This window comes from Microchirus variegatus, assembly GCF_963457635.1.
Source record: "Microchirus variegatus genome assembly, chromosome: 8".
NCBI lineage: Eukaryota > Metazoa > Chordata > Actinopteri > Pleuronectiformes > Soleidae > Microchirus > Microchirus variegatus.
The window spans coordinates 30,253,720-30,277,920 of NC_139809.1; the positions used below are offsets into that span (position 1 = coordinate 30,253,720).

The 24,201-nt window shown below is 41.5% G+C and overlaps 2 protein-coding genes across 3 annotated transcripts; both read left to right on the forward strand.

Annotated features, from left to right (window-relative positions):
• The first annotated feature begins 174 nt into the window (after positions 1-174).
• LOC310930528 (myosin heavy chain, fast skeletal muscle-like) lies at positions 175-10,135 on the forward strand. Of its 2 annotated transcripts, XM_083893551.1 has the most exons (38): positions 175-393; positions 467-610; positions 699-855; positions 947-974; positions 1,057-1,162; positions 1,250-1,342; positions 1,433-1,496; positions 1,578-1,676; positions 1,772-1,875; positions 2,003-2,141; positions 2,254-2,372; positions 2,746-2,895; positions 2,996-3,166; positions 3,251-3,551; positions 3,643-3,707; positions 3,800-3,887; positions 3,982-4,099; positions 4,215-4,338; positions 4,676-4,812; positions 4,892-5,147; positions 5,239-5,481; positions 5,568-5,744; positions 5,824-5,969; positions 6,068-6,158; positions 6,252-6,641; positions 6,737-6,863; positions 6,948-7,066; positions 7,149-7,345; positions 7,451-7,634; positions 7,755-7,920; positions 8,034-8,158; positions 8,246-8,758; positions 8,863-8,988; positions 9,071-9,241; positions 9,344-9,448; positions 9,573-9,668; positions 9,764-9,895; positions 10,100-10,135. In XM_083893551.1, the coding sequence occupies exons 1-38, from the start codon at positions 187-189 to the stop codon at positions 10,118-10,120; spliced, it is 5,799 nt and encodes a 1,932-aa protein (XP_083749677.1). In that variant the 5' UTR covers positions 175-186; the 3' UTR covers positions 10,121-10,135. The 2 variants fall into 2 exon arrangements, with proteins under 2 accessions (XP_083749677.1, XP_083749676.1); XM_083893550.1 differs by lacking the exon at positions 175-393 and having other exon boundaries at positions 468-610.
• Positions 10,136-12,095: 1,960 nt separating this feature from the next.
• LOC310930300 (myosin heavy chain, fast skeletal muscle-like) lies at positions 12,096-22,469 on the forward strand. The gene is made up of 40 exons (XM_083893229.1): positions 12,096-12,169; positions 12,323-12,359; positions 12,646-12,867; positions 12,941-13,084; positions 13,173-13,329; positions 13,421-13,448; positions 13,531-13,636; positions 13,724-13,816; positions 13,912-13,975; positions 14,057-14,155; positions 14,247-14,350; positions 14,455-14,593; positions 14,727-14,845; positions 15,257-15,406; positions 15,511-15,681; positions 15,766-16,066; positions 16,175-16,239; positions 16,325-16,412; positions 16,492-16,609; positions 16,689-16,812; positions 17,015-17,151; positions 17,231-17,486; positions 17,579-17,821; positions 17,908-18,084; positions 18,164-18,309; positions 18,408-18,498; positions 18,605-18,994; positions 19,090-19,216; positions 19,299-19,417; positions 19,500-19,696; positions 19,803-19,986; positions 20,107-20,272; positions 20,386-20,510; positions 20,600-21,112; positions 21,218-21,343; positions 21,428-21,598; positions 21,701-21,805; positions 21,900-21,995; positions 22,091-22,222; positions 22,375-22,469. The coding sequence occupies exons 3-40, from the start codon at positions 12,661-12,663 to the stop codon at positions 22,387-22,389; spliced, it is 5,793 nt and encodes a 1,930-aa protein (XP_083749355.1). The 5' UTR covers positions 12,096-12,169; positions 12,323-12,359; positions 12,646-12,660; the 3' UTR covers positions 22,390-22,469.
• Positions 22,470-24,201: the final 1,732 nt, after the last annotated feature.

A 24,201-nucleotide genomic window follows, 5' to 3' on the forward strand; every position in this document is an offset into this window, starting at 1 on the left:
TCTGTATCTGAATTAAGCTTAAGGCTAAGGTTGACAGGTTTTAAAAGCATGCCACCTGTAAAGGGCAATCCCTTGCTTTGGACAGTTAATAGTTCAGTAACAAGTTAACAGTTGACCACTTGCATGAATGCAACTCACTTCAGGATTTCTGTTGTTTGACTTGTTGCACAGACCTAAACCGCCACCATGAGTACCGACGCTGAGATGGCCCTTTATGGCAAGGCCGCCATTTACCTCCGAAAGCCAGAGAAGGAGAGAATTGAGGCTCAAACCAGACCTTTTGATGCCAAGACTGCCTGCTATGTGGCTGACGTCAAAGAGCTGTACCTGAAGGCAACAGTCCTCAAGAAGGAGGGTGGCAAAGCCACCGTCAAAGTCCTGGACACTCAGGAGGTTTGTATCATAAAGACAGACTTTACTAAAAAGTAAATGTGATCAGTTCTCACTGTGACCTGTCCTGTTGTAGGAGAGGACAGTCAAAGAGGATGATGTTTTTCAAATGAACCCTCCCAAGTACGACAAGATGGAGGACATGGCCATGATGACCCATCTCAATGAAGCTACTGTCCTGTATAACCTCAAAGAGCGTTATGCAGCATGGATGATCTACGTAAGACAGTCTCTCCCAACACCCATGATGACTCTCACAACTATACATTAAGTTGCGTGTTATACTGCATGTTTCTGATCCTTTTCAGACCTACTCTGGGTTGTTCTGCGCAACTGTGAACCCCTACAAGTGGCTCCCAGTGTACGACTCTGAAGTTGTCAATGCCTACAGAGGCAAGAAGCGCATGGAGGCTCCACCCCACATCTTCTCTGTCTCTGACAACGCTTATCAGTTCATGCTTACTGGTATGTCCTGATCATCATGTGAAGTCTGTGAGTGAATCAGATTCCTGTTGTAGAAATGCATGCTCAATACATTTGCTTTCTATTTCAACAGACAGGGAGAACCAGTCCGTCTTGATCACGTAAGTTTTACATTTATTTTGCTTTATTTTAATAGAATCTAATATCCTGCTCAAATTCTGATAAGTCTCTGTTCATACCCAGTGGAGAATCTGGTGCTGGAAAGACTGTGAACACCAAGCGTGTCATCCAGTACTTCGCAACAATCTCAGTGGGAGGAGACAAGAAGCAATCACAAAACAAATTCCAGGTATGTCTTGATGAAAGACATGAAGTATATCGCATATATCTGTAGTAACAGTTCTTTTGTAACACAATTTCTTACCTTGGATTATAGGGGTCTCTGGAGGATCAGATTATTGCAGCTAATCCTCTGCTGGAGGCCTATGGTAATGCCAAAACTGTGAGGAATGACAACTCCTCTCGTTTCGTAAGTATGAATTTATTTCCACAAGAACAGAATTGTTCCTAAAAACTACCTATGTGGAGAGACGTATAACAATGTGTCTGTCCCAAACAGGGTAAATTCATCAGAATCCATTTCGGCGCAACCGGCAAACTGGCTAGTGCTGATATTGAGACTTGTAAGTAACAAACCTCATAGCAACTCTAGATGAGTGAAATTCAGAATTGGCAATGTTGTGACTCATCAACAACTTTTGTAGATCTGCTGGAGAAGTCAAGAGTGACATTCCAGCTTCCCGATGAGAGAGGCTACCACATCTTCTACCAGATGATGACAAACCACAAGCCTGAGCTGATTGGTGAGCAGACCGGGTGTACACACAACATTGAACTTAATAAACTACTTGTTGAAGAAAATAAAACAAAAAAATTGTTCTCCCTTTTTGATTCCTAGACGCGGCACTCATCACAACCAACCCCTACGACTTCCCCTTGATCAGCATGGGTCAGATCACTGTGGCCAGCATTGATGACAAAGTTGAGCTGGAAGCCACCGATGTGAGTGATATGAATATTTTAAATATTTTAGGTTGTTGCTTGCCTTTAAAATGATACCTGAAGTGATCCTATGAATGCACTTTCAAAAAGAATTAACTTATTTGTTAACAAATCCGTTTGAACACAGAACGCTATTGATATCCTGGGTTTCACTGGTGAGGAGAAGATGAGCATCTACAAGATGACTGGTGCTGTGATCCACCATGGTAACATGAAGTTCAAGCAGAAGCAGCGTGAGGAGCAGGCTGAGCCCGATGGCACAGAGAGTGAGTACTTCAGAGTCGTTAATGTCATATCCAAGTGAATGGTTGTAAAAATTTTAATCACACTGCTGACATCTTGTATCTTATTAATTCTAAGTGATCTAACAATTTTCAGATGCTGACAAGGTTGCTTACTTGTTGGGTCTGAACTCTGCTGACATGCTGAAGGGTCTGTGCTATCCCAGAGTAAAGGTCGGAAATGAGTTTGTCACCAAGGGACAGACTGTACCTCAGGTATACAACAAATTGTGGATTTTTTTGTTCTTTTTTAATTAAAATGTGCATTTGTGACATATTATGAAATAATGTTTGGAGGTATAGGTTTGATATGCTATGTGTATTATTAACATAAAACCTTAACTCCTTACCCTATTAGCATTAGTACATAATGTCATCCAATAATTTCATTGATAGAAGTGCGGAAAATTATGATAAAAATGCATTATGCATCCAATAATTTGTAAGGGTCAATTAAATGACAACTAGTTAAAGAGCAAGATACATCTCTGAGATGTTGGAATATGCACAATTCAATGGTTTTAAAGGTGGAAGAACTGGGGGAAAAAATGAAGCTTTTCACTAAACAAATATATTTATTTTTCTTTAGGTCAGTAACTCAGTGACTGCCCTGGCCAAGTCTATCTATGAGAGGATGTTCTTGTGGATGGTCATCCGTATCAACCAGATGTTGGACACTAAGCAACAAAGGAACCATTTCATTGGTGTTCTGGATATTGCCGGTTTTGAAATCTTTGATGTAAGCTTCAATCACTGCAGCTCAACATCTTCATTTGTTTCATAACTGATTCATCGTTAGTGCCTGTAAGAGATAGGCTGATTATTTTCCACCCTCACAGTTCAACACCCTGGAGCAGCTGTGCATTAACTTCACCAATGAGAAACTGCAACAGTTCTTCAACCACCACATGTTCGTCCTGGAGCAAGAGGAGTACAAGAAGGAGGGTATCATCTGGGAGTTCATTGACTTCGGCATGGACTTGGCTGCCTGTATTGAGCTGATTGAGAAGGTATACATCAATTATGTGATGCTACTGTATTTAAGACTCAACAATTACGTCACTTAATACTTTTCTCTCTGCACCTTTATCAAGCCCATGGGCATCTTCTCCATCCTTGAAGAGGAGTGCATGTTCCCCAAGGCTACAGACACATCCTTCAAAAACAAGCTCTATGATCAACATCTGGGCAAAAACAAAGCATTTGAGAAGCCCAAACCTGCAAAGGGCAAGGCTGAGGCTCACTTCTCCCTGGTGCACTATGCCGGCACTGTGGACTACAATATCGGTGGCTGGCTGGACAAGAACAAGGACCCACTGAATGACTCAGTGCTGCAGCTGTACCAGAAGTCTTCAGTTAAACTGCTGGCTGCCCTGTATCCTCCCGTTGTTGAGGGTATGTCCCACAAGTGAATGCAAAACATACATATAATATTTAACATATTGTACATCTTTGAAAAACTATCATGTGTTTGTTTGCTGCACAGATACCACAAAGAAGGGAGGCAAGAAGAAGGGTGGCTCTATGCAGACTGTGTCTTCACAGTTCAGGGTATGGTCGAACTAATGACTAACATTGCAATTCAGTTTACACAAACTGCTATGTTAAATTTAATGACAATTTGTAATATCATCTATCAACAGGAGAACTTGGGCAAACTGATGACAAACTTGAGGAGCACCCATCCTCACTTTGTGCGTTGCCTGATTCCCAATGAGTCAAAGACTCCAGGTATAGTATTCCTGTCTGGGTTTGTTTTTGGGATGGCCTACATAGGTTTAATAAAAACATATATTTGTTTTACCTACTCATGTCTATTCTACAGGTCTTATGGAGAACTTCCTGGTCATCCACCAGCTCAGGTGTAACGGTGTGCTGGAGGGTATCAGAATCTGCAGAAAAGGTTTCCCCAGCAGAATCCTCTACGGTGACTTCAAACAGAGGTATCAGTGAAGATGTTAATGTTTGGTATATAATATACTGTGTTGTTCTTGTATATTACAATGCAGACTATGTAGAGAACATTTTTAAACTCATAATTAATTCTTTCATAAATAGATACAAGGTACTGAACGCCAGTGTCATCCCTGAGGGTCAGTTCATTGACAACAAGAAGGCTTCAGAGAAGCTGCTGGGTTCCATTGATCTTGATCATGACCAGTACAGATTTGGGCACACAAAGGTAAGCACCTTCATTGCATTCATGTATTCAGTATAAGTACATAATTAGTCACTGGAGCACAGTTTTCTTTCAGATAAAAAAATAATAATTCTAGATGGTTGTGCAGAGTACAGACTCTGTACTCAACATTACGGACATATAGAGACATTTTGTTCATTTTAGGCTAATTTGTCCTGTTCTCTTTGCTTGGCTGTATGTTGGTTGTACCTCACAGATTCTTACCTGGTCAAAATGACCATGATGACGAACAATGCCAGAGCCATTGATGGCAATATATGAGTTCCAGTTGCTTCAAGACCATGTGAAAACCTAAAAATCTTTCTTTCTGTTGATTTAGGTGTTCTTCAAAGCCGGTCTGTTGGGTACCCTTGAGGAGCTGAGAGATGAAAAATTGGCATCTCTGGTCACCATGACTCAAGCTCTCTGCCGTGGATATGTCATGAGAAAGGAGTTTGTGAAGATGATGGAGAGGAGGCATGTTGAAAACAAGCTCTTATGTTCAGAGAAATATTGGACATCAACAATTTTTGTAACAACAAATTATTGTTCACAGGGAAGCCATCTATGCCATCCAGTACAACGTCCGCTCATTCATGAATGTCAAGCACTGGCCATGGATGAAGGTCTACTACAAGATCAAGCCTCTGCTGAAGAGTGCTGAAACTGAGAAGGAGTTGTCTCAGATGAAGGAGAACTATGACAAGATGTCCTCAGATTTGGCTACTGCCCTGGCCAAGAAGAAGGACCTGGAGGAGAAGATGGTTTCTCTTCTGCAAGAGAAGAACGATCTGCAGCTGCAAGTGGCATCCGTAAGTACACATTTAACAAACAGGAGTAACCTTTGTAAGTTTAAATGATCAAATATTGATGTGCTAACACTCTGTTGTTACAATGACATAGGAAGGAGAGAATCTGTCAGATGCTGAGGAAAGATGTGAGGGACTCATCAAGAGCAAGATTCAGATGGAGGCAAAACTCAAAGAAACAACTGAGAGACTGGAGGATGAAGAGGAAATGAATGCTGAGCTCACTGGCAAGAAGAGAAAGCTGGAGGATGAATGCTCTGAGCTGAAGAAGGATATTGATGATCTGGAGCTGACCTTGGCCAAAGTGGAGAAGGAGAAACATGCCACTGAGAACAAGGTTTTTAAATATGAATACGTTATGTATGTCAAGTAAAATTATGATCATCAATGGATTAATAACCACATCTTTCTTTAAAAACATAGGTCAAGAACCTGACAGAGGAGATGGCCTCTCAGGATGAGAGCCTTGCTAAGCTGACCAAGGAGAAGAAAGCCCTTCAGGAGGCTCATCAGCAGACTCTTGATGACCTGCAGGCTGAGGAAGACAAAGTCAACACTCTGACCAAGGCTAAGACCAAGCTTGAGCAGCAAGTCGATGATGTGAGTTTACAAAATGACTCAAGTTGACGAAACAAAACGATTTTGTACCATGACATTAAATACTGATATCAATGTGCAGCTTGAGGGTTCCCTGGAGCAAGAGAAGAAGCTGCGCATGGACCTTGAGAGAGCCAAGAGAAAGCTTGAGGGTGATCTGAAACTGGCCCAGGAATCCATTATGGATCTTGAGAATGACAAGCAGCAGTCTGAGGAGAAAATCAAAAAGTAACCTAATTTAGTTTCCATCACTACTTGGAACAATAACCATATTCTAAACATGTTCTATATCAGGTCAAACTTACGTTGCACTTTCATTCCAACAGGAAGGACTTTGAAACCAGTCAACTCCTGAGCAAGATTGAGGATGAGCAGTCCATGGGTGCTCAGCTCCAGAAGAAGATCAAGGAGCTTCAGGTAACAGACATATTGCAGTAGTACTATACGTTTTTAGAATGTACTGTTTTAACATTGAATGTTGACTAAAACCAGTATATTTACATTTAAAAGGCCCGTATTGAGGAACTGGAGGAAGAGATTGAGGCTGAGCGTGCTGCTCGTGCCAAGGTTGAGAAGCAGAGGGCTGACCTCTCCAGGGAACTTGAGGAGATCAGTGAGAGGCTCGAGGAGGCCGGCGGTGCCACTGCAGCTCAGATTGAGATGAACAAGAAGCGCGAGACTGAGTTCCAGAAGCTCCGTCGTGACCTTGAGGAGGCCACTCTGCAGCATGAAGCCACTGCTGCTGCTCTTCGCAAGAAGCAGGCCGACAGCGTCGCTGAGCTGGGAGAGCAGATCGACAACCTCCAGCGTATCAAGCAGAAGCTTGAAAAGGAAAAGAGTGAATACAAGATGGAGATTGATGACCTGTCCAGCAACATGGAGGCTGTTGCCAAGGCAAAGGTAGACAATGCTTTAGGTGTTATAATATAGGTTAACAATGTATGATAAATTATAGAACTCAACTGAAAATTTAATATTTTCTTTGTCTACTAAAGGGAAATCTTGAAAAGATGTGCCGTACACTTGAGGACCAACTTAGTGAACTGAAGACCAAGAATGACGAAAATGTCCGTCAAATCAATGACCTGAGTACACACAAAGCACGTCTCCTGACAGAAAATGGTATGTAGTTAACCTAAAAACACAGCAACCCTCTGTAAAAGAACCAAATACTGAAGTAAATAAATGTTTGATCATTTTCTCAAGGTGAGTTTGGCCGTCAACTTGAGGAGAAGGAAGCCCTTGTCTCCCAGCTGACCAGAGGCAAACAGGCCTTCACTCAGCAGATTGAGGAGCTGAAGAGACACACTGAAGAGGAGGTTAAGGTAAAGACATTTTTAAGAGCATCTTAAAATTCTTATGCAAGGTTTAGACTTGCCGTTTACTCATCTATATTTCTTATTTCAGGCCAAGAATGCTCTTGCTCATGCAGTGCAATCTGCTCGCCATGACTGTGATCTGCTGAGAGAACAGTTTGAGGAGGAACAGGAAGCCAAGGCTGAGCTGCAGCGTGGCATGTCCAAGGCCAACAGCGAGGTGGCTCAGTGGAGAACTAAGTATGAAACTGATGCTATCCAGCGCACTGAGGAGCTTGAGGAGGCCAAGTGAGTATTACCCAAACAAGAACATGCCCAGATGCCCAGAGATTTAAAAGTTCCTCTGTATTGGTAAATTGAAGGTTTTTCATTGGGAAATACATTTTTTCATAGGAAAAAGTTGGCTCAGCGTCTTCAGGATGCTGAGGAACAGATTGAGGCTGTGAATTCCAAGTGTGCTTCTCTGGAGAAAACCAAACAGAGGCTCCAGAGTGAGGTGGAGGACCTCATGATTGATGTGGAGAGAGCTAATGGACTGGCTGCTAACCTGGACAAGAAGCAGAGGAACTTCGACAAGGTAATGTTTCCATTAGGCAACCCCAGCTTAAAATCAAAAAAGTATGTTTTTGAAGGGAATGTTGTTATTTTTCTTCCTATTTATTACTACAAAATTAAGACAACTTTAAAATTTTAATAGGTCTTGGCAGAGTGGAAGCAGAAGTACGAGGAGGGTCAGGCAGAGCTTGAAGGAGCTCAGAAGGAGGCTCGTTCTCTTGGCACTGAGCTGTTCAAAATGAAGAACTCTTATGAGGAAGCTCTGGATCAGCTGGAGACCATGAAGCGTGAAAACAAGAACCTGCAACGTGAGTTTCTATTTGCTTGTGTTAGCAAACAGACTGTAGTCTACACACGTTTTTTTCAGAAAACATTTCATTTTTGAGGCTTCATGACATTTTACACACACATGTCTTTGCAGAGGAGATCTCAGATCTGACTGAACAGATTGGTGAGACTGGTAAGAGCATCCATGAGCTGGAGAAGGCCAAGAAGCAGGTGGAGACTGAGAAGTCTGAGATCCAGACAGCTCTTGAGGAGGCTGAGGTACTTTTTTTAACATGGGAAATTACTTTTTAATGGCGGACTAGGCCTGGAGGCAAGGATGAAAATTTCTCTTTTTGTTCTCACTAGGGAACTCTGGAACATGAAGAGTCTAAGATCCTGCGTGTCCAGCTTGAGCTCAACCAAATCAAGGGTGAGGTGGACAGGAAGCTGGCAGAAAAAGATGAGGAGATGGAGCAGATCAAGAGGAACAGCCAGAGGGTGATTGACTCCATGCAGAGCACTCTGGATTCTGAGGTCAGGAGCAGGAATGATGCCCTGAGAATCAAGAAGAAGATGGAGGGAGACCTGAATGAGATGGAGATTCAGCTCAGCCATGCCAATCGCCAGGCTTCTGAGTCACAGAAGCAGCTCAGGAATGTGCAGGCACAGCTGAAGGATGCTCAACTGCACCTTGATGATGCTGTCAGAGCCCAGGAAGACCTCAAGGAACAGGCTGCTATGGTGGACCGCAGGAACGGTCTCATGATGGCTGAAATTGAGGAACTTAGAGCTGCTCTGGAACAGACAGAGAGAGGTCGCAAGGTTGCTGAACAGGAGCTGGTGGATGCCAGTGAGCGTGTTGGACTTCTGCACTCTCAGGTGAAAAAGATGCAATAATTTCTTCAATCATTCATAAAAGAGTTTTTTAAATAACATGAACAATATGCATGCAATATCTTACATAAGTCTTTTGTATCTTTCAGAACACAAGCCTTCTGAACACCAAGAAGAAGCTTGAGACTGACCTGGTTCAGGTCCAGGGTGAAGTGGATGACACTGTTCAGGAAGCAAGGAACGCAGAGGAGAAGGCTAAGAAGGCCATCACTGATGTATGTTTACATTGTTTAAGTATTCTACTCCAGCTAAACTGTTTTATTTGTGGTATTTCTAATAAAATGGTCTATTATTTAGGCTGCAATGATGGCTGAGGAGCTGAAGAAGGAGCAGGATACTAGCGCTCACCTGGAGAGGATGAAGAAGAACCTGGAGGTTGCTGTTAAGGACCTGCAGCATCGTCTGGATGAGGCTGAGAACCTGGCCATGAAGGGTGGCAAGAAGCAGCTTCAGAAACTCGAGTCTAGGGTGAGACAATCATGAAAGACATTTACTCAGATGAATAAAGGTAATGAAGCTTAAAAGACACCTTGATTCTAAACCTTGTACATGTTATGTGGTTTTCTGAAGGTGCGTGAGCTGGAGACAGAGGTAGATGGTGAGCAGAGACGTGGTGCTGATGCAGTTAAGGGTGTTCGCAAATATGAGAGGAGAGTGAAGGAGCTCACCTACCAGGTATGGTCATCTGGACATTTAATATAATGTCCAAATATATATAATAATATTGGATAAATCAATCTCATGCTATAATTGCGATTTAAGTATTTACACATGGAAATCCATGTACTCGCTACTATAGACTGAGGAGGACAAGAAGAACGTTGCCAGGCTGCAGGACCTGGTTGACAAGCTGCAGCTCAAGGTGAAGGCCTACAAGAGGCAGTCTGAGGAAGCTGTAAGTACATCACATTTAATTTGTATCATGTTACATTTCATAGTAAACATTTCTGCTCACCTATTTTGACCAATTACCTTTTTATTGTACAACAGGAGGAGCAGGCCAATGTTCATCTGTCCAAGTGCAGGAAGGTCCAGCATGAGCTGGAAGAGGCTGAGGAGCGTGCCGACATCGCAGAATCCCAGGTCAACAAGCTGAGAGCCAAGAGCCGGGACTCTGGAAAGGTACATATATGTCACTTTGGGACTAAATGTTCATAGAAATCTTAAGATAATTTTTTTTTATTTTATTAGGGGAGTTAAATGGCATTATTATACTATCTGTATCATCTACATCCTACGAGACTCAAACACTATAAAAACTGATCAATGCATATGTCAACGAAAGCCTACAAATTCTAACTCATAAACCATGTATCTGTTTTACAGGGCAAAGAAGCAGCCGAGTAAAGCACTGAGCTTTGCACTAATGAATCATATAATATGACATAATGTTGACACAATAAAGCTTAAAGAGTTGCTCTTAAACTTCCTATGCTGTTCATCTCTTTTTTTTCACCTGAATTATCATTTAAACTCATTTAACTCATCAAAAAATACATTTTGAGGAATGTTTTTTTTATTGGAAAGGACTGAGCATGATAACTGTATTATTGTGTACTATTGAGTACTGTAAAATTGTACAGTATCCCGTGAAAAATGTGTCCTGAGCAACAACAAAAAAACAAAACTGGCCACTCAATTAATTGAATGCAAGTAATGTGTGGGTTCACTTAATATTTAATAATTTCTTTCAAGTAAATGTCTTTGTCACAGGATACTTTTAAGATTTCACTGTGGAAATGCCAGTATTTTTGCGTGCACTGACCTTGACAGACCACTGGTGTGTGTGAGCCAGAAATGGACTGCTATGTCTGCAGAGTCAGCTAAAGTGTTAATAGCTTGACATAGCAGTGTGAATACCACAGGCATATCTTGTTCACTTAATCACAATTAAAAATATGTTTATATATCTATATATAAATCATTATTTCTTGTTTTTACAACTGTTATCATGATTATCATTAAGGTTTATTTTATTTTTCAGCATTGCACAAATTATTATACACATCAAAATCCGTATTGACTGAAGGGTAACCATCTAAATTAATATTTGCAATACATTTGTCAAATTAAAAATTGTAATCAACACTAATCCAACAAATTAATGTTGCCTATTTTAAGTGTGGATTATCACAAGATCTGCTTTAACCGATGGAAACATGAAACATAAGTCGGATGTACCAAAAGGGAATGTGAAACTCGTGTGACCATCAGCTGTCTTCCAAACCATGTTTGGCTTGAGTCCCTTTTTAACTTTTGCTTTGTAAGCAAAACACATTCAATGCAAGAATTCCAGTGAAGTGTGTTGACGCTGGTAGAAGACCTGTTCACTTCATTTGTGGGACTCTACTCTCACTCTATTGCTTCATCCAACAATAATTCAAACATGGTGGACTGTTAAATTGAATGATGTTCATAAAAGCATCAACTTTTTAATTCACTAAACATTTTATGAGTAAATATATGTTCTACCACGAACAAAAATAGGTATTCACATAACAAGTCAAAAGCTAAGCTGTCATATATATATATGTGTGTACTGTACATAGATGTTTAAATCATTAGTAGTTGAACTCCCCATAAATATACCCCACAAAGAGCGCAGTCAGTGGGTAGCAGATACTGGCGGGCTAAGGGATTCTCTGAAATAGTCTGGCACAGGGAACAACATGTCTGAGCAGCTGTGATGGTGACAGCTGGTAACTGTGACAGACGTAGTTAATTTTCTTCACCATGTGCCTCTTCGAATAAAAATAATACTCTCATTATGTGTCTTTTTAAATGGAGACCATTAGTGGTTTTGAAAACAAAGAAGAAACCTTGAGTTTGGTAGATAATAATATTACCACAACAGCCATAGATCCATGACGACAGTTACAGATTTCACTGGCAACCTTGAATGTGTTCTATAAACGTATCAAGAATCTAATAGAAAATTATGACATTATCAGTATTCAATCACAAAAAGAGTAATACATTTAAGTGTAAAGTGTAAAACAAGCCACAAACTAAGACTAAAATCATTGGGATTGTTGCAAAGTGTAAAGCATGAGTAAAAAATGAAGCCACGCTAGAGCCCAAACATGTGTATTAGAATTAAATCATATCATAAGTGAGAAATGCTCTTCAAAGGCTTTCAATGTTGATACGTTGATACATGTTAATCTCAGCAACTGGGACACAGTGAAAGGCATTGGTCTCTGATATCTAATACCGAAATACTTAAGATGTAGGAACTCTAACTACACCTGGGTGTGATCCAAGTGTTACCTACACCACATTTGGCAGATGTTCTCTATTTAACTTTTGCTGCATGCGCACTCATGATTGAATATAAGGAGGCCGAACAGAGCGTAAGAGTGTGTGGTAGTGGACCCTTGAAGACTCCTGCTTGTGGTAGGCTTAGTCTGTGTCTGCATTCAGCTGTTATGTGTTTTGCTAACTGAAAATGTTTATAATAACCATAAATTGATCAACAATATGTGTTGCTCAAATCTTTGATTGAAAACTTTCATCAGTAACTAATAATATGTTGCATGTCTTCAACAGTATTGTGGAAAAACATTCTTCTGACGGAGAGGGTCAGGTAAGAGCAACATTACTTTAACTTTTATGCTATTATGTAAATTAAAAAAGACATTTGACTCAGGTTTTTGTTTTGACAAAGCATGTATATTTAACCACCATTTACTACGCATAGGATCACGACAACAGAGATGTTAGATGTGTGTTAGAGTGTAGAACTGGTTTGAATTCTGTTGGTTCACTTACATGAGCTGAAGACGGAGGCTTTGAAACACAAACTATTAATCGTATTGTCATTTTCTCACAGACATCACTTAAAGATTTCTGTTGTTTGACTTGTTACACAGAACTAAACCGGCACCATGAGTACCGACGCTGAGATGGCCCTTTATGGCAAGGCCGCCATTTACCTCCGAAAGCCAGAGAAGGAGAGAATTGAGGCTCAAACCAGACCTTTTGATGCCAAGACTGCCTGCTATGTGGCTGACGTCAAAGAGCTGTACCTGAAGGCAACAGTCGTCAAGAAGGAGGGTGGCAAAGCCACTGTCAAACTCCTGGAAACTCAGGAGGTTTGTATCATAAAGACAGACTTTACTAAAAAGTAAATGTGATCAGTTCTCACTGTGACCTGTCCTGTTGTAGGAGAGGACAGTCAAAGAGGATGATGTTTTTCAAATGAACCCTCCCAAGTACGACAAGATGGAGGACATGGCCATGATGACCCATCTCAATGAAGCTACTGTCCTGTATAACCTCAAAGAGCGTTATGCAGCATGGATGATCTACGTAAGACAGTCTCTCCCAACACCCATGATGACTCTCACAACTATACATTAAGTTGCGTGTTATACTGTATGTTTCTGATCCTTTTCAGACCTACTCTGGGTTGTTCTGCGCAACTGTGAACCCCTACAAGTGGCTCCCAGTGTACGACTCTGAAGTTGTCAATGCCTACAGAGGCAAGAAGCGCATGGAGGCTCCACCCCACATCTTCTCTGTCTCTGACAACGCTTATCAGTTCATGCTTACTGGTATGTCCTGATCATCATGTGAAGTCTGTGAGTGAATCAGATTCCTGTTGTAGAAATGCATGCTCAATACATTTGCTTTCTATTTCAACAGACAGGGAGAACCAGTCCGTCTTGATCACGTAAGTTTTACATTTATTTTGCTTTATTTTAATAGAATCTAATATCGTGCTCAAATTCTGATAAGTCTCTGTTCATACCCAGTGGAGAATCTGGTGCTGGAAAGACTGTGAACACCAAGCGTGTCATCCAGTACTTCGCAACAATCTCAGTGGGAGGAGACAAGAAGCAATCACAAAACAAATTCCAGGTATGTCTTGATGAAAGACATGAAGTATATCGCATATATCTGTAGTAACAGTTCTTTTGTAACACAATTTCTTACCTTGGATTATAGGGGTCTCTGGAGGATCAGATTATTGCAGCTAATCCTCTGCTGGAGGCCTATGGTAATGCCAAAACTGTGAGGAATGACAACTCCTCTCGTTTCGTAAGTATGAATTTATTTCCACAAGAAATGTTTTTCTAAACACCTAAAGACTTCCTATGTGGAGAGACGTATAACAATGTGTCCGTCCCAAACAGGGTAAATTCATCAGAATCCATTTCGGCGCAACCGGCAAACTGGCTAGTGCTGATATTGAGACTTGTAAGTAACAAACCTCATAGCAACTCCAGATGAGTGAAATTCAGAATTGGCAATGTTGTGACTCATCAACAACTTTTGTAGATCTGCTGGAGAAGTCAAGAGTGACATTCCAGCTTCCCGATGAGAGAGGCTACCACATCTTCTACCAAATGATGACAAACCACAAGCCTGAGCTGATTGGTGAGCAGACTGGGTGTACACAACTTTAGATTTAATCAACTACTTCACAAAAACCCAAAAACTCAAATGTTTCACCCTTATTGATCCCCAGAAATGGCACTCATCACCACCAACCCCTACGACTTCCCCATGATCAGCATGGGTCAGATCACTGTGGCCAGTATTGATGACAAAGTTGAGCTGGAAGCCACTGATGTGAGTTCTCCTAATATTTGAATTGGTTAAATGTTTTCCATGCATTTCTTATTCTCAATACAAACTGAAGGTGTTAACAGTTTGAAAATATATTTTGAACTCAGAACGCTATTGATATCCTGGGTTTCACTGGTGAGGAGAAGATTGGCATCTACAAACTGACCGGTGCTGTGATGCACCATTGCAACGTGAAGTTCAAGCAGAAACAGCGTGAGGAGCAGGCTGAGCCCGATGGCACAGAGGGTGAGTTCTTCTCATCATATTCATGTCATATTAAAGTAAACAAAAGGAGTAAACTTCTTGCTTACACTGGCTTCTGTGACGGACAGTCATTGTCAATTTTTGTATTAATTCTAAGTCATCTAACAATTTACAGATGCTGACAAAGTTGCTTACTTGTTGGGTCTGAACTCTGCTGACATGCTGAAGGCTCTGTGCTATCCCAGAGTAAAGGTCGGAAATGAGTTTGTCACCAAGGGACAGACTGTACCTCAGGTATACAACAAATACTGATATATATTTTTTAAACATGTGTATATTTGTAGTATAAATAGATACATCATGCTTGCACTGATATATTATCCGATATACAATATCGGCACACAATCACAGTCCATGCTGTGTATGTAACATAAAGATGTGTTAGGTGTTTGAAATGCTCAGTGTATCCTCGCAGCATTAATTGAGAATGAGTAACGATTGCATATGAGGTGAATTCCAGTTATATTTCTTACATCTGTTTGTTCAGACAACCAATAAAACAATATCAAAAATGGTACACTGACCTTAAGGATGCATTAACTATAACTATGTGAAAAGGATTGTCACTATTGTTCTTCTATTCTGTCTTGTAAGAGGACAGTTACCGCAGATTAAGTCAAAACAAATATATTTCTTTTTCTTTAGGTCAGTAACTCAGTGACTGCCCTGGCCAAGTCTATCTATGAGAGGATGTTCTTGTGGATGGTCATCCGTATCAACCAGATGTTGGACACTAAGCAACAAAGGAACCACTTCATTGGTGTCCTGGATATTGCCGGTTTTGAAATCTTTGATGTAAGCTTCAATCACTGCAGCTCAACATCTTGAAACATTTGTTTCATAACTGATTCATCGTTAGTGCCCGTAAGAGATAGGCTGATTATTTTCCACCCTCACAGTTCAACACCCTGGAGCAGCTGTGCATTAACTTCACCAATGAGAAACTGCAACAGTTCTTCAACCACCACATGTTCGTCCTGGAGCAAGAGGAGTACAAGAAGGAGGGTATCATCTGGGAGTTCATTGACTTCGGCATGGACTTGGCTGCCTGTATTGAGCTGATTGAGAAGGTATACATCAATTCTGTGATACTACTTTATTTAAGACTCAACAATTACGTCACTTAATACTTTTCTCTCTGCACCTTTATCAAGCCCATGGGCATCTTCTCCATCCTTGAAGAGGAGTGCATGTTCCCCAAGGCTACAGACACATCCTTCAAAAACAAGCTCTATGATCAACATCTGGGCAAAAACAAAGCATTTGAGAAGCCCAAACCTACAAAGGGCAAGGCTGAGGCTCACTTCTCCCTGGTGCACTATGCCGGCACTGTGGACTACAATATCGGTGGCTGGCTGGACAAGAACAAGGACCCACTGAATGACTCAGTGGTGCAGCTGTACCAGAAATCTTCAGTTAAACTGCTGTCAGCCCTGTATCCTCCCGTTGTTGAGGGTATGATGTCCCATGAAGTGAAATTTTAAACATATATTGTTTTCCATACGATAAGATTCAACATATTTGGACTTTGGACTAATCATTTCATGTTTGTTTGCTGAACAGAGGCTGGCAAGAAGGGAGGCAAGAAGAAGGGTGGCTCAATGCAGACTGTGTCCTCTCAGTTCAGGGTAAGGTTCAACTAACATTGCAAATTACTTTACACAAACTACTATGTTAAATTTAATGACAATTTGTAATATTATCTATCAACAGGAGAACTTGGGCAAGCTGATGACAAACTTGAGGAGCACCCATCCTCACTTTGTGCGCTGCTTGATTCCCAATGAGTCAAAGACTCCAGGTACAGAAATATGACTTTATGAGTGTCTCGGTGTGATTGTGTGTTTTAGGGATGACTTAATATGGTGTCTATTCTACAGGTCTTATGGAGAACTTCCTGGTCATCCACCAGCTCAGGTGTAACGGTGTACTGGAAGGTATCAGAATCTGCAGAAAAGGTTTCCCCAGCAGAATCCTCTACGGTGACTTCAAACAGAGGTGACACAAAACACTTTTTAAAAACTTTCTAGAATTTGACAAAGTTCAGAAACACTGACATTTTACTCTCTCTCAAAAGATACAAGGTACTGAACGCCAGTGTCATTCCTGAAGGCCAGTTCATTGACAACAAGAAGGCTTCAGAGAAGCTGCTGGGTTCCATTGATGTTGATCATGACCAGTACAGATTTGGACACACAAAGGTAAGACCATGACTCCACAGTGGCTAATTAGTCCTGTACTCTTTACTTGGATGTATGTTGGTTGTACCTCACAGATTCTTAAGTGGTCAAAATTACCATGATGACGATCAATGCCAGAGCAGCCATTAGATTGCAAAATATGAGTTCCAATTGCTTCAAGACAATCTGGAAGACCTAAAAATCTTTCTTTCTGTTTATTCAGGTGTTCTTCAAGGCTGGTCTTTTGGGTACCCTTGAGGAGATGAGAGATGAAAAATTGGCATCTCTGGTCACCATGACTCAAGCTCTCTGCCGTGGATATGTCATGAGAAAGGAGTTTGTGAAGATGATGGAGAGGAGGCATGTTGAAAACAAGCTCTTATGTTCAGAGAAATATTGGACATCAACAATTTTTGTAACAACAAATTATTGTTCACAGGGAAGCCATCTATGCCATCCAGTACAACGTCCGCTCATTCATGAATGTCAAGCACTGGCCATGGATGAAGGTCTACTACAAGATCAAGCCTCTGCTGAAGAGTGCTGAAACTGAGAAGGAGTTGTCTCAGATGAAGGAGAACTATGAAAAGATGGCCTCAGATTTGGCTACTGCCCTGGCCAAGAAGAAGGACCTGGAGGAGAAGATGGTTTCTCTTCTGCAAGAGAAGAACGATCTGCAGCTGCAAGTGGCATCCGTAAGTACACATTTAACAAACAGGAGTAACATTTGCAAGTGTAAATGATCAAATATTTATGTGCTAATACTTATGTTGTTACACTGACATAGGAAGGAGAGAATCTGTCAGATGCTGAGGAAAGATGTGAGGGACTCATCAAGAGCAAGATTCAGATGGAGGCAAAACTCAAAGAAACAACTGAGAGACTGGAGGATGAAGAGGAAATCAATGCTGAGCTCACTGGCAAGAAGAGAAAGCTGGAGGATGAATGCTCTGAGCTGAAGAAGGATATTGATGATCTGGAGCTGACCTTGGCCAAAGTGGAGAAGGAGAAACATGCCACTGAGAACAAGGTTTTTAAAAATGAATACATTCTGTGTGTCAAGTAAAATTATGATCATCGATGGATTAATAACCACATCTTTCTTTAAAAACATAGGTCAAGAACCTGACAGAGGAGATGGCCTCTCAGGATGAGAGCCTTGCTAAGCTGACCAAGGAGAAGAAAGCCCTTCAGGAGGCTCATCAGCAGACTCTTGATGACCTGCAGGCTGAGGAAGACAAAGTCAACACTCTGACCAAGGCTAAGACCAAGCTTGAACAGCAAGTCGATGATGTGAGTTTACAAAATCATTCAAGTTGACAAAACAAAACGATTTTGTACCATGACATTAAATACTGATATCAATGTGCAGCTTGAGGGTTCCCTGGAGCAAGAGAAGAAGCTGCGCATGGACCTTGAGAGAGCCAAGAGAAAGCTTGAGGGCGATCTGAAACTGGCCCAGGAATCCATTATGGATCTTGAGAATGACAAGCAGCAGTCTGAGGAGAAAATCAAAAAGTAACCTAATTTAGTTTCCATCACTACTTGGAACAATAACCATATTCTAAACATGTTCTATATCAGGTCAAACTTACGTTGCCCTTTCATTCCAACAGGAAGGACTTTGAAACCAGTCAACTCCTGAGCAAGATTGAGGATGAGCAGTCCATGGGTGCTCAGCTCCAGAAGAAGATCAAGGAGCTTCAGGTAACAGACATATTGCACAACCTATTGCAGTAGTACTATATGTTTTTAGAATGTACTGTTTTAACATTGAATGTTCACTAAAAACCAGTATATTTACATTTAAAAGGCCCGTATTGAGGAACTGGAGGAAGAGATTGAGGCTGAGCGTGCTGCTCGTGCCAAGGTTGAGAAGCAGAGGGCTGACCTCTCCAGGGAACTTGAGGAGATCAGTGAGAGGCTCGAGGAGGCCGGCGGTGCCACTGCAGCTCAGATTGAGATGAACAAGAAGCGTGAGGCTGAGTTCCAGAAGCTCCGTCGTGACCTTGAGGAGGCCACTCTGCAGCATGAAGCCACTGCTGCTGCTCTTCGCAAGAAGCAGGCCGACAGCGTCGCTGAGCTGGGAGAGCAGATCGACAACCTCCAGCGTGTCAAGCAGAAGCTTGAAAAGGAAAAGAGTGAATACAAGATGGAGATTGATGACCTGTCCAGCAACATGGAGGCTGTTGCCAAGGCAAAGGTAGACAATACTTCAGGTGTTATAATATAGGTTAACTATGTATGATAAATTATAGAACTCAACCGAAAATGTAATATTTTCTTTGTCTACTAAAGGGAAATCTTGAAAAGATGTGCCGTACACTTGAGGACCAACTTAGTGAACTGAAGACCAAGAACGACGAAAACGTCCGTCAAATCAATGACCTGAGTGCACACAAAGCACGTCTCCTGACAGAAAATGGTATGTAGTTAACCTAAAAACACAGCAACCCTCTGTAAAATAACTAAATACTGAAGTAAAAAATTTCGATCATTTTCTCAAGGTGAGTTTAGCCGTCAACTTGAGGAGAAGGAAGCCCTTGTCTCCCAGCTGACCAGAGGCAAACAGGCCTTCACTCAGCAGATTGAGGAGCTGAAGAGACACACTGAAGAGGAGGTTAAGGTAAAGACATTTTTAAGAGCATCTTAAAATTCTTATGCAAGGTTTAGACTTGCCGTTTACTCATCTATATTTCTTATTTCAGGCCAAGAATGCTCTTGCTCATGCAGTGCAATCTGCTCGCCATGACTGTGATCTGCTGAGAGAACAGTTTGAGGAGGAACAGGAAGCCAAGGCTGAGCTGCAGCGTGGCATGTCCAAGGCCAACAGCGAGGTGGCTCAGTGGAGAACTAAGTATGAAACTGATGCTATCCAGCGCACTGAGGAGCTTGAGGAGGCCAAGTGAGTATTACCCAAACAAGAACATGCCCAGATGCCCAGAGATTTAAAAGTTCCTCTGTATTGGTAAATTGAAGGTTTTTCATTGGGAAACACATTTTTTTCATAGGAAAAAGTTGGCTCAGCGTCTTCAGGATGCTGAGGAACAGATTGAGGCTGTGAATTCCAAGTGTGCTTCTCTGGAGAAAACCAAACAGAGGCTCCACAGTGAGGTGGAGGACCTCATGATTGATGTGGAGAGAGCTAATGGACTGGCTGCTAACCTGGACAAGAAGCAGAGGAACTTCGACAAGGTAATGTTTCCATTAGGCAACCCCAGCTTAAAATCAAAAAAGTATGTTTTTGAAGGGAATGTTGTTATTTTTCTTCCTATTTATTACTACAAAATTAAGACAACTGTAAAATTTGAATAGGTCTTGGCAGAGTGGAAGCAGAAGTACGAGGAGGGTCAGGCAGAGCTTGAAGGAGCTCAGAAGGAGGCTCGTTCTCTTGGCACTGAGCTGTTCAAGATGAAGAACTCTTATGAGGAAGCTCTGGATCAGCTGGAGACCATGAAGCGTGAAAACAAGAACTTGCAACGTGAGTTTCTATTTGCTTGTGTTAGCAGACAGACTGTAGTCTACACGTTTGTGTTTTAGAAAACATATCATTTTTGAGGCTTCATGACATTTTACACACACATGTCTTTGCAGAGGAGATCTCAGATCTGACTGAACAGATTGGTGAGACTGGTAAGAGCATCCATGAGCTGGAGAAGGCCAAGAAGCAGGTGGAGACTGAGAAGTCTGAGATCCAGACAGCTCTTGAGGAGGCTGAGGTATTTTTTTTTTAATATGTGAAATTACTTTTTAATGGCAGACTAGGCCTGGAGGCAAGGATGAAAATTTCTCTTTTTGCTCTCACTAGGGAACTCTGGAACATGAAGAGTCTAAGATCCTGCGTGTCCAGCTTGAGCTCAACCAAATCAAGGGTGAGGTGGACAGGAAGCTGGCAGAAAAAGATGAGGAGATGGAGCAGATCAAGAGGAACAGCCAGAGGGTGATTGACTCCATGCAGAGCACTCTGGATTCTGAGGTCAGGAGCAGGAATGATGCCCTGAGAATCAAGAAGAAGATGGAGGGAGACCTGAATGAGATGGAGATTCAGCTCAGCCATGCCAATCGCCAGGCTTCTGAGTCACAGAAGCAGCTCAGGAATGTGCAGGCACAGCTGAAGGATGCTCAACTGCACCTTGATGATGCTGTCAGAGCCCAGGAAGACCTCAAGGAACAGGCTGCTATGGTGGACCGCAGGAACAGTCTCATGATGGCTGAAATTGAGGAACTTAGAGCTGCTCTGGAACAGACAGAGAGAGGTCGCAAGGTTGCTGAACAGGAGCTGGTGGATGCCAGTGAGCGTGTTGGACTTCTGCACTCTCAGGTGAAAAAGATGCAATCATTTCTTCAATCATTCATAAAAGAGTTTTTTTAAATAAAATGGACAATATGCATGCACTATCTTACATATGTCTTTTGTATCTTTCAGAACACAAGCCTTCTGAACACCAAGAAGAAGCTTGAGTCTGACCTGGTTCAGGTCCAGGGTGAAGTGGATGACACTGTTCAGGAAGCAAGGAACGCAGAGGAGAAGGCTAAGAAGGCCATCACTGATGTATGTTTACATTGTTTAAGTATTCTACTCCAGCTAAGCTGTGTTCTATTCATGGCATTTCTAATAAAATGGTCTATTATCTAGGCTGCAATGATGGCTGAGGAGCTGAAGAAGGAGCAGGATACTAGCGCTCACTTGGAGAGGATGAAGAAGAACCTGGAGGTTGCTGTTAAGGACCTGCAGCATCGTCTGGATGAGGCTGAGAACCTGGCCATGAAGGGTGGCAAGAAGCAGCTTCAGAAACTCGAGTCTAGGGTGAGATAGTCATGAAAGACATTTACACAGATGAATAAAGGTAATGAAGCTTAAAAGACACCTTGATTCTAAACCTTGTACATAATATGTGGTTTTCTGAAGGTGCGTGAGCTGGAGACAGAGGTTGAGGGTGAGCAGAGACGTGGTGCTGATGCAGTTAAGGGTGTTCGCAAATATGAGAGGAGAGTGAAGGAGCTCACCTACCAGGTATGGTCATCTGGACATTTAAGATAAATCAATCTCATGCTATAATTGCGATTTAAGTATTTACACATGGAAATCCATGTACTCGCTACTATAGACTGAGGAGGACAAGAAGAACGTTGCCAGGCTGCAGGACCTGGTTGACAAGCTGCAGCTCAAGGTGAAGGCCTACAAGAGGCAGTCTGAGGAAGCTGTAAGTACATCACATTTATTTAAAAGACAAACTTTATGTTATTCATAGTTCATATACATCTGATCATGATGATCTCATTATGTGCTGTATTACAGGAGGAGCAGTCCAATGCTCACCTGGCCAAGAGCAGGAAGATCCAGCATGAGCTGGAAGAGGCTGAGGAGCGCGCTGACATCGCAGAGTCCCAGGTCAACAAGCTGAGAGCCAAGAGCCGTGACTCTGGCAAGGTAAATATGAATACTCATAAAAGCTGGAACAAATGTCTCATCAAAATCCTTGGTACTTGATTGTAAAGGAGACATGGGTCATGAAAAATATAATACTCACCTTTTAGTTTCTTTAAATTAACTGTACTTTTCTCTTTTTTTGGTGGATGCAGAAGGACGCTGAATAAAGCACTACTGTTGGGAGATGATTCAACTCATATAATATGATGTGAAACATTCAACAATAAAATATTTTTTCATCCAAAAATGATATCTGTGTTTTTCTGATCTCACTGTGTTCTGAATGATGTTTGTTGTTTGTTGATGTTTGTTCATGAGACTTGCAGTCTTCATGACACATGCAGACAACCTTCTATAATATGTTTATTTACAAAAAATTGTCCTGTTTAACTGGGATGTCTCCCAACCAAACAGTACTATAATACCATGGCAAAAACATTGACATAAAGCTCAAAAAGATGGATTTAGGTTAAAAACATAGTCATGCCAGACTAAGAAGGTCATTGATTCAAACCACAGTTTGACAAACACCATGTTAACTTCTCTGGAGACTCTAAAATAACTGCAGATATGAATGCGAGCGTGATTGGTTGTTTGTCATTGTATGTTGGCCCTGTAATAGGCTGGAATCCTGTATAGAATGTACCCTGCCTGGGATTGGCTCCAGCTCCCCCCATGACCCTTAAAGGACACATGAGAATGAGTGAATGGAATAAATACAATGCTGCTGGCATTGTATTTTGGATTGGAATGGATTCCGAAATCTTTACTGTCCCCAAAAGGCAATTTTGTTTGCAAAAGAAGTGACACATATACACACATATGCACAATACATCTAGTCCATAAATGTATAAAACATAAATATGTGACAGCTGATAGGACAAATGACTTCAGATATCTATTTGACTTGGCTATGGTGTACAGCTTAGAGACAGTGGTGCAGTCTGAAGCTGAGGATGCTGAAATTATTGTTGGGTGGCGATTAAGATGGAGAGGATTAGAAATGAGAATATTCGAGGGACAGCTTCCATTAAATGGTTTATTAATAAAATAAGAGAGTCAAGGTTGAGATGGTTTGGTCACATGCAGAGGTGGGATAGTGATTATATTGGAGAAAGGATGTTGAAGATGGAGCTGCCAGGCAGGAGGAAAAGAAGAAGATCACAGGGAAGGTTCATGGTGTTTTTCCCAATTCCCTTGGAAGTCACTTTGGATAAAAGTGTCTGCTAAACGACATGTAATTTAGTGGATGCTGTGAATGAGGACAGTTGAAGATGAAGAAGAAGAATTTTAGTGTGTGTGTGCTAAGCCTGCCCCTTGTTATTTTTTGAAAATAAAAGAGAATGGAACTGAGTGTATTTATTTGTAAGTACCTTTAGAGAACTCTGCATTCTTCAAAGGGATACTTCAGCAGCATCAGTTGCTGAGAGTAAAACAATTAGCTTTTGAAAATAACTAGTATGACCTGTGTGTCACACCCCACTGCTCTAAGAAGACCATCTGTTAGAGGGCGACAACAACTGTTGTCAACTTGCACCCACGGCACCAACAATGGATTCCAAGTGATCTTAGAATAACATAATGTCCAAATACGTGCACACTTTTTTGAAGCATTCCTGCACCTTGATGTACTGGGTTGACTGACTATTTTAGGCACATATGTGCTTTCCTATCAACTGACTATTTACAGTTTAATCATTTAGCCCTGGCTGCCACAGCATTATTCAATAAGATATAAAACATTACAGATGGTTAAATGCTGCTGCAACATATCAGTAATACATTGACGTAATTGTCACACGAGGAGAATACATTTTGAAATTGTTGGAATGGAAGCATCAAACGCTAAATTAAGTCACAAAAATACTTACATAAGTATTTATATGTGATCGAACAAGAATTCGAACAAGAATTATAATGATTAATTATTTAACTGGGCTGTGTATCAACCAAAATAGTCACACTCCACTGTGGGTGAG

Bases quoted from the DNA above. Each gene is read 5' to 3' on its own strand.
- LOC310930528 (XM_083893551.1), top strand. From the start codon at position 187: ATGAGTACCGACGCTGAGATGGCCCTTTATGGCAAGGCCGCCATTTAC. The intron at 611-698 runs GTAAGACAGTCT...GATCCTTTTCAG, and splicing joins ATGCAGCATGGATGATCTAC to ACCTACTCTGGGTTGTTCTG. The intron at 4,100-4,214 runs GTATCAGTGAAG...TTTCATAAATAG, and splicing joins TACGGTGACTTCAAACAGAG to ATACAAGGTACTGAACGCCA.
- LOC310930300 (XM_083893229.1), top strand. From the start codon at position 12,661: ATGAGTACCGACGCTGAGATGGCCCTTTATGGCAAGGCCGCCATTTAC. The intron at 14,351-14,454 runs GTGAGTTCTCCT...TTTTGAACTCAG, and splicing joins TTGAGCTGGAAGCCACTGAT to AACGCTATTGATATCCTGGG. The intron at 16,413-16,491 runs GTACAGAAATAT...TCTATTCTACAG, and splicing joins CAATGAGTCAAAGACTCCAG to GTCTTATGGAGAACTTCCTG.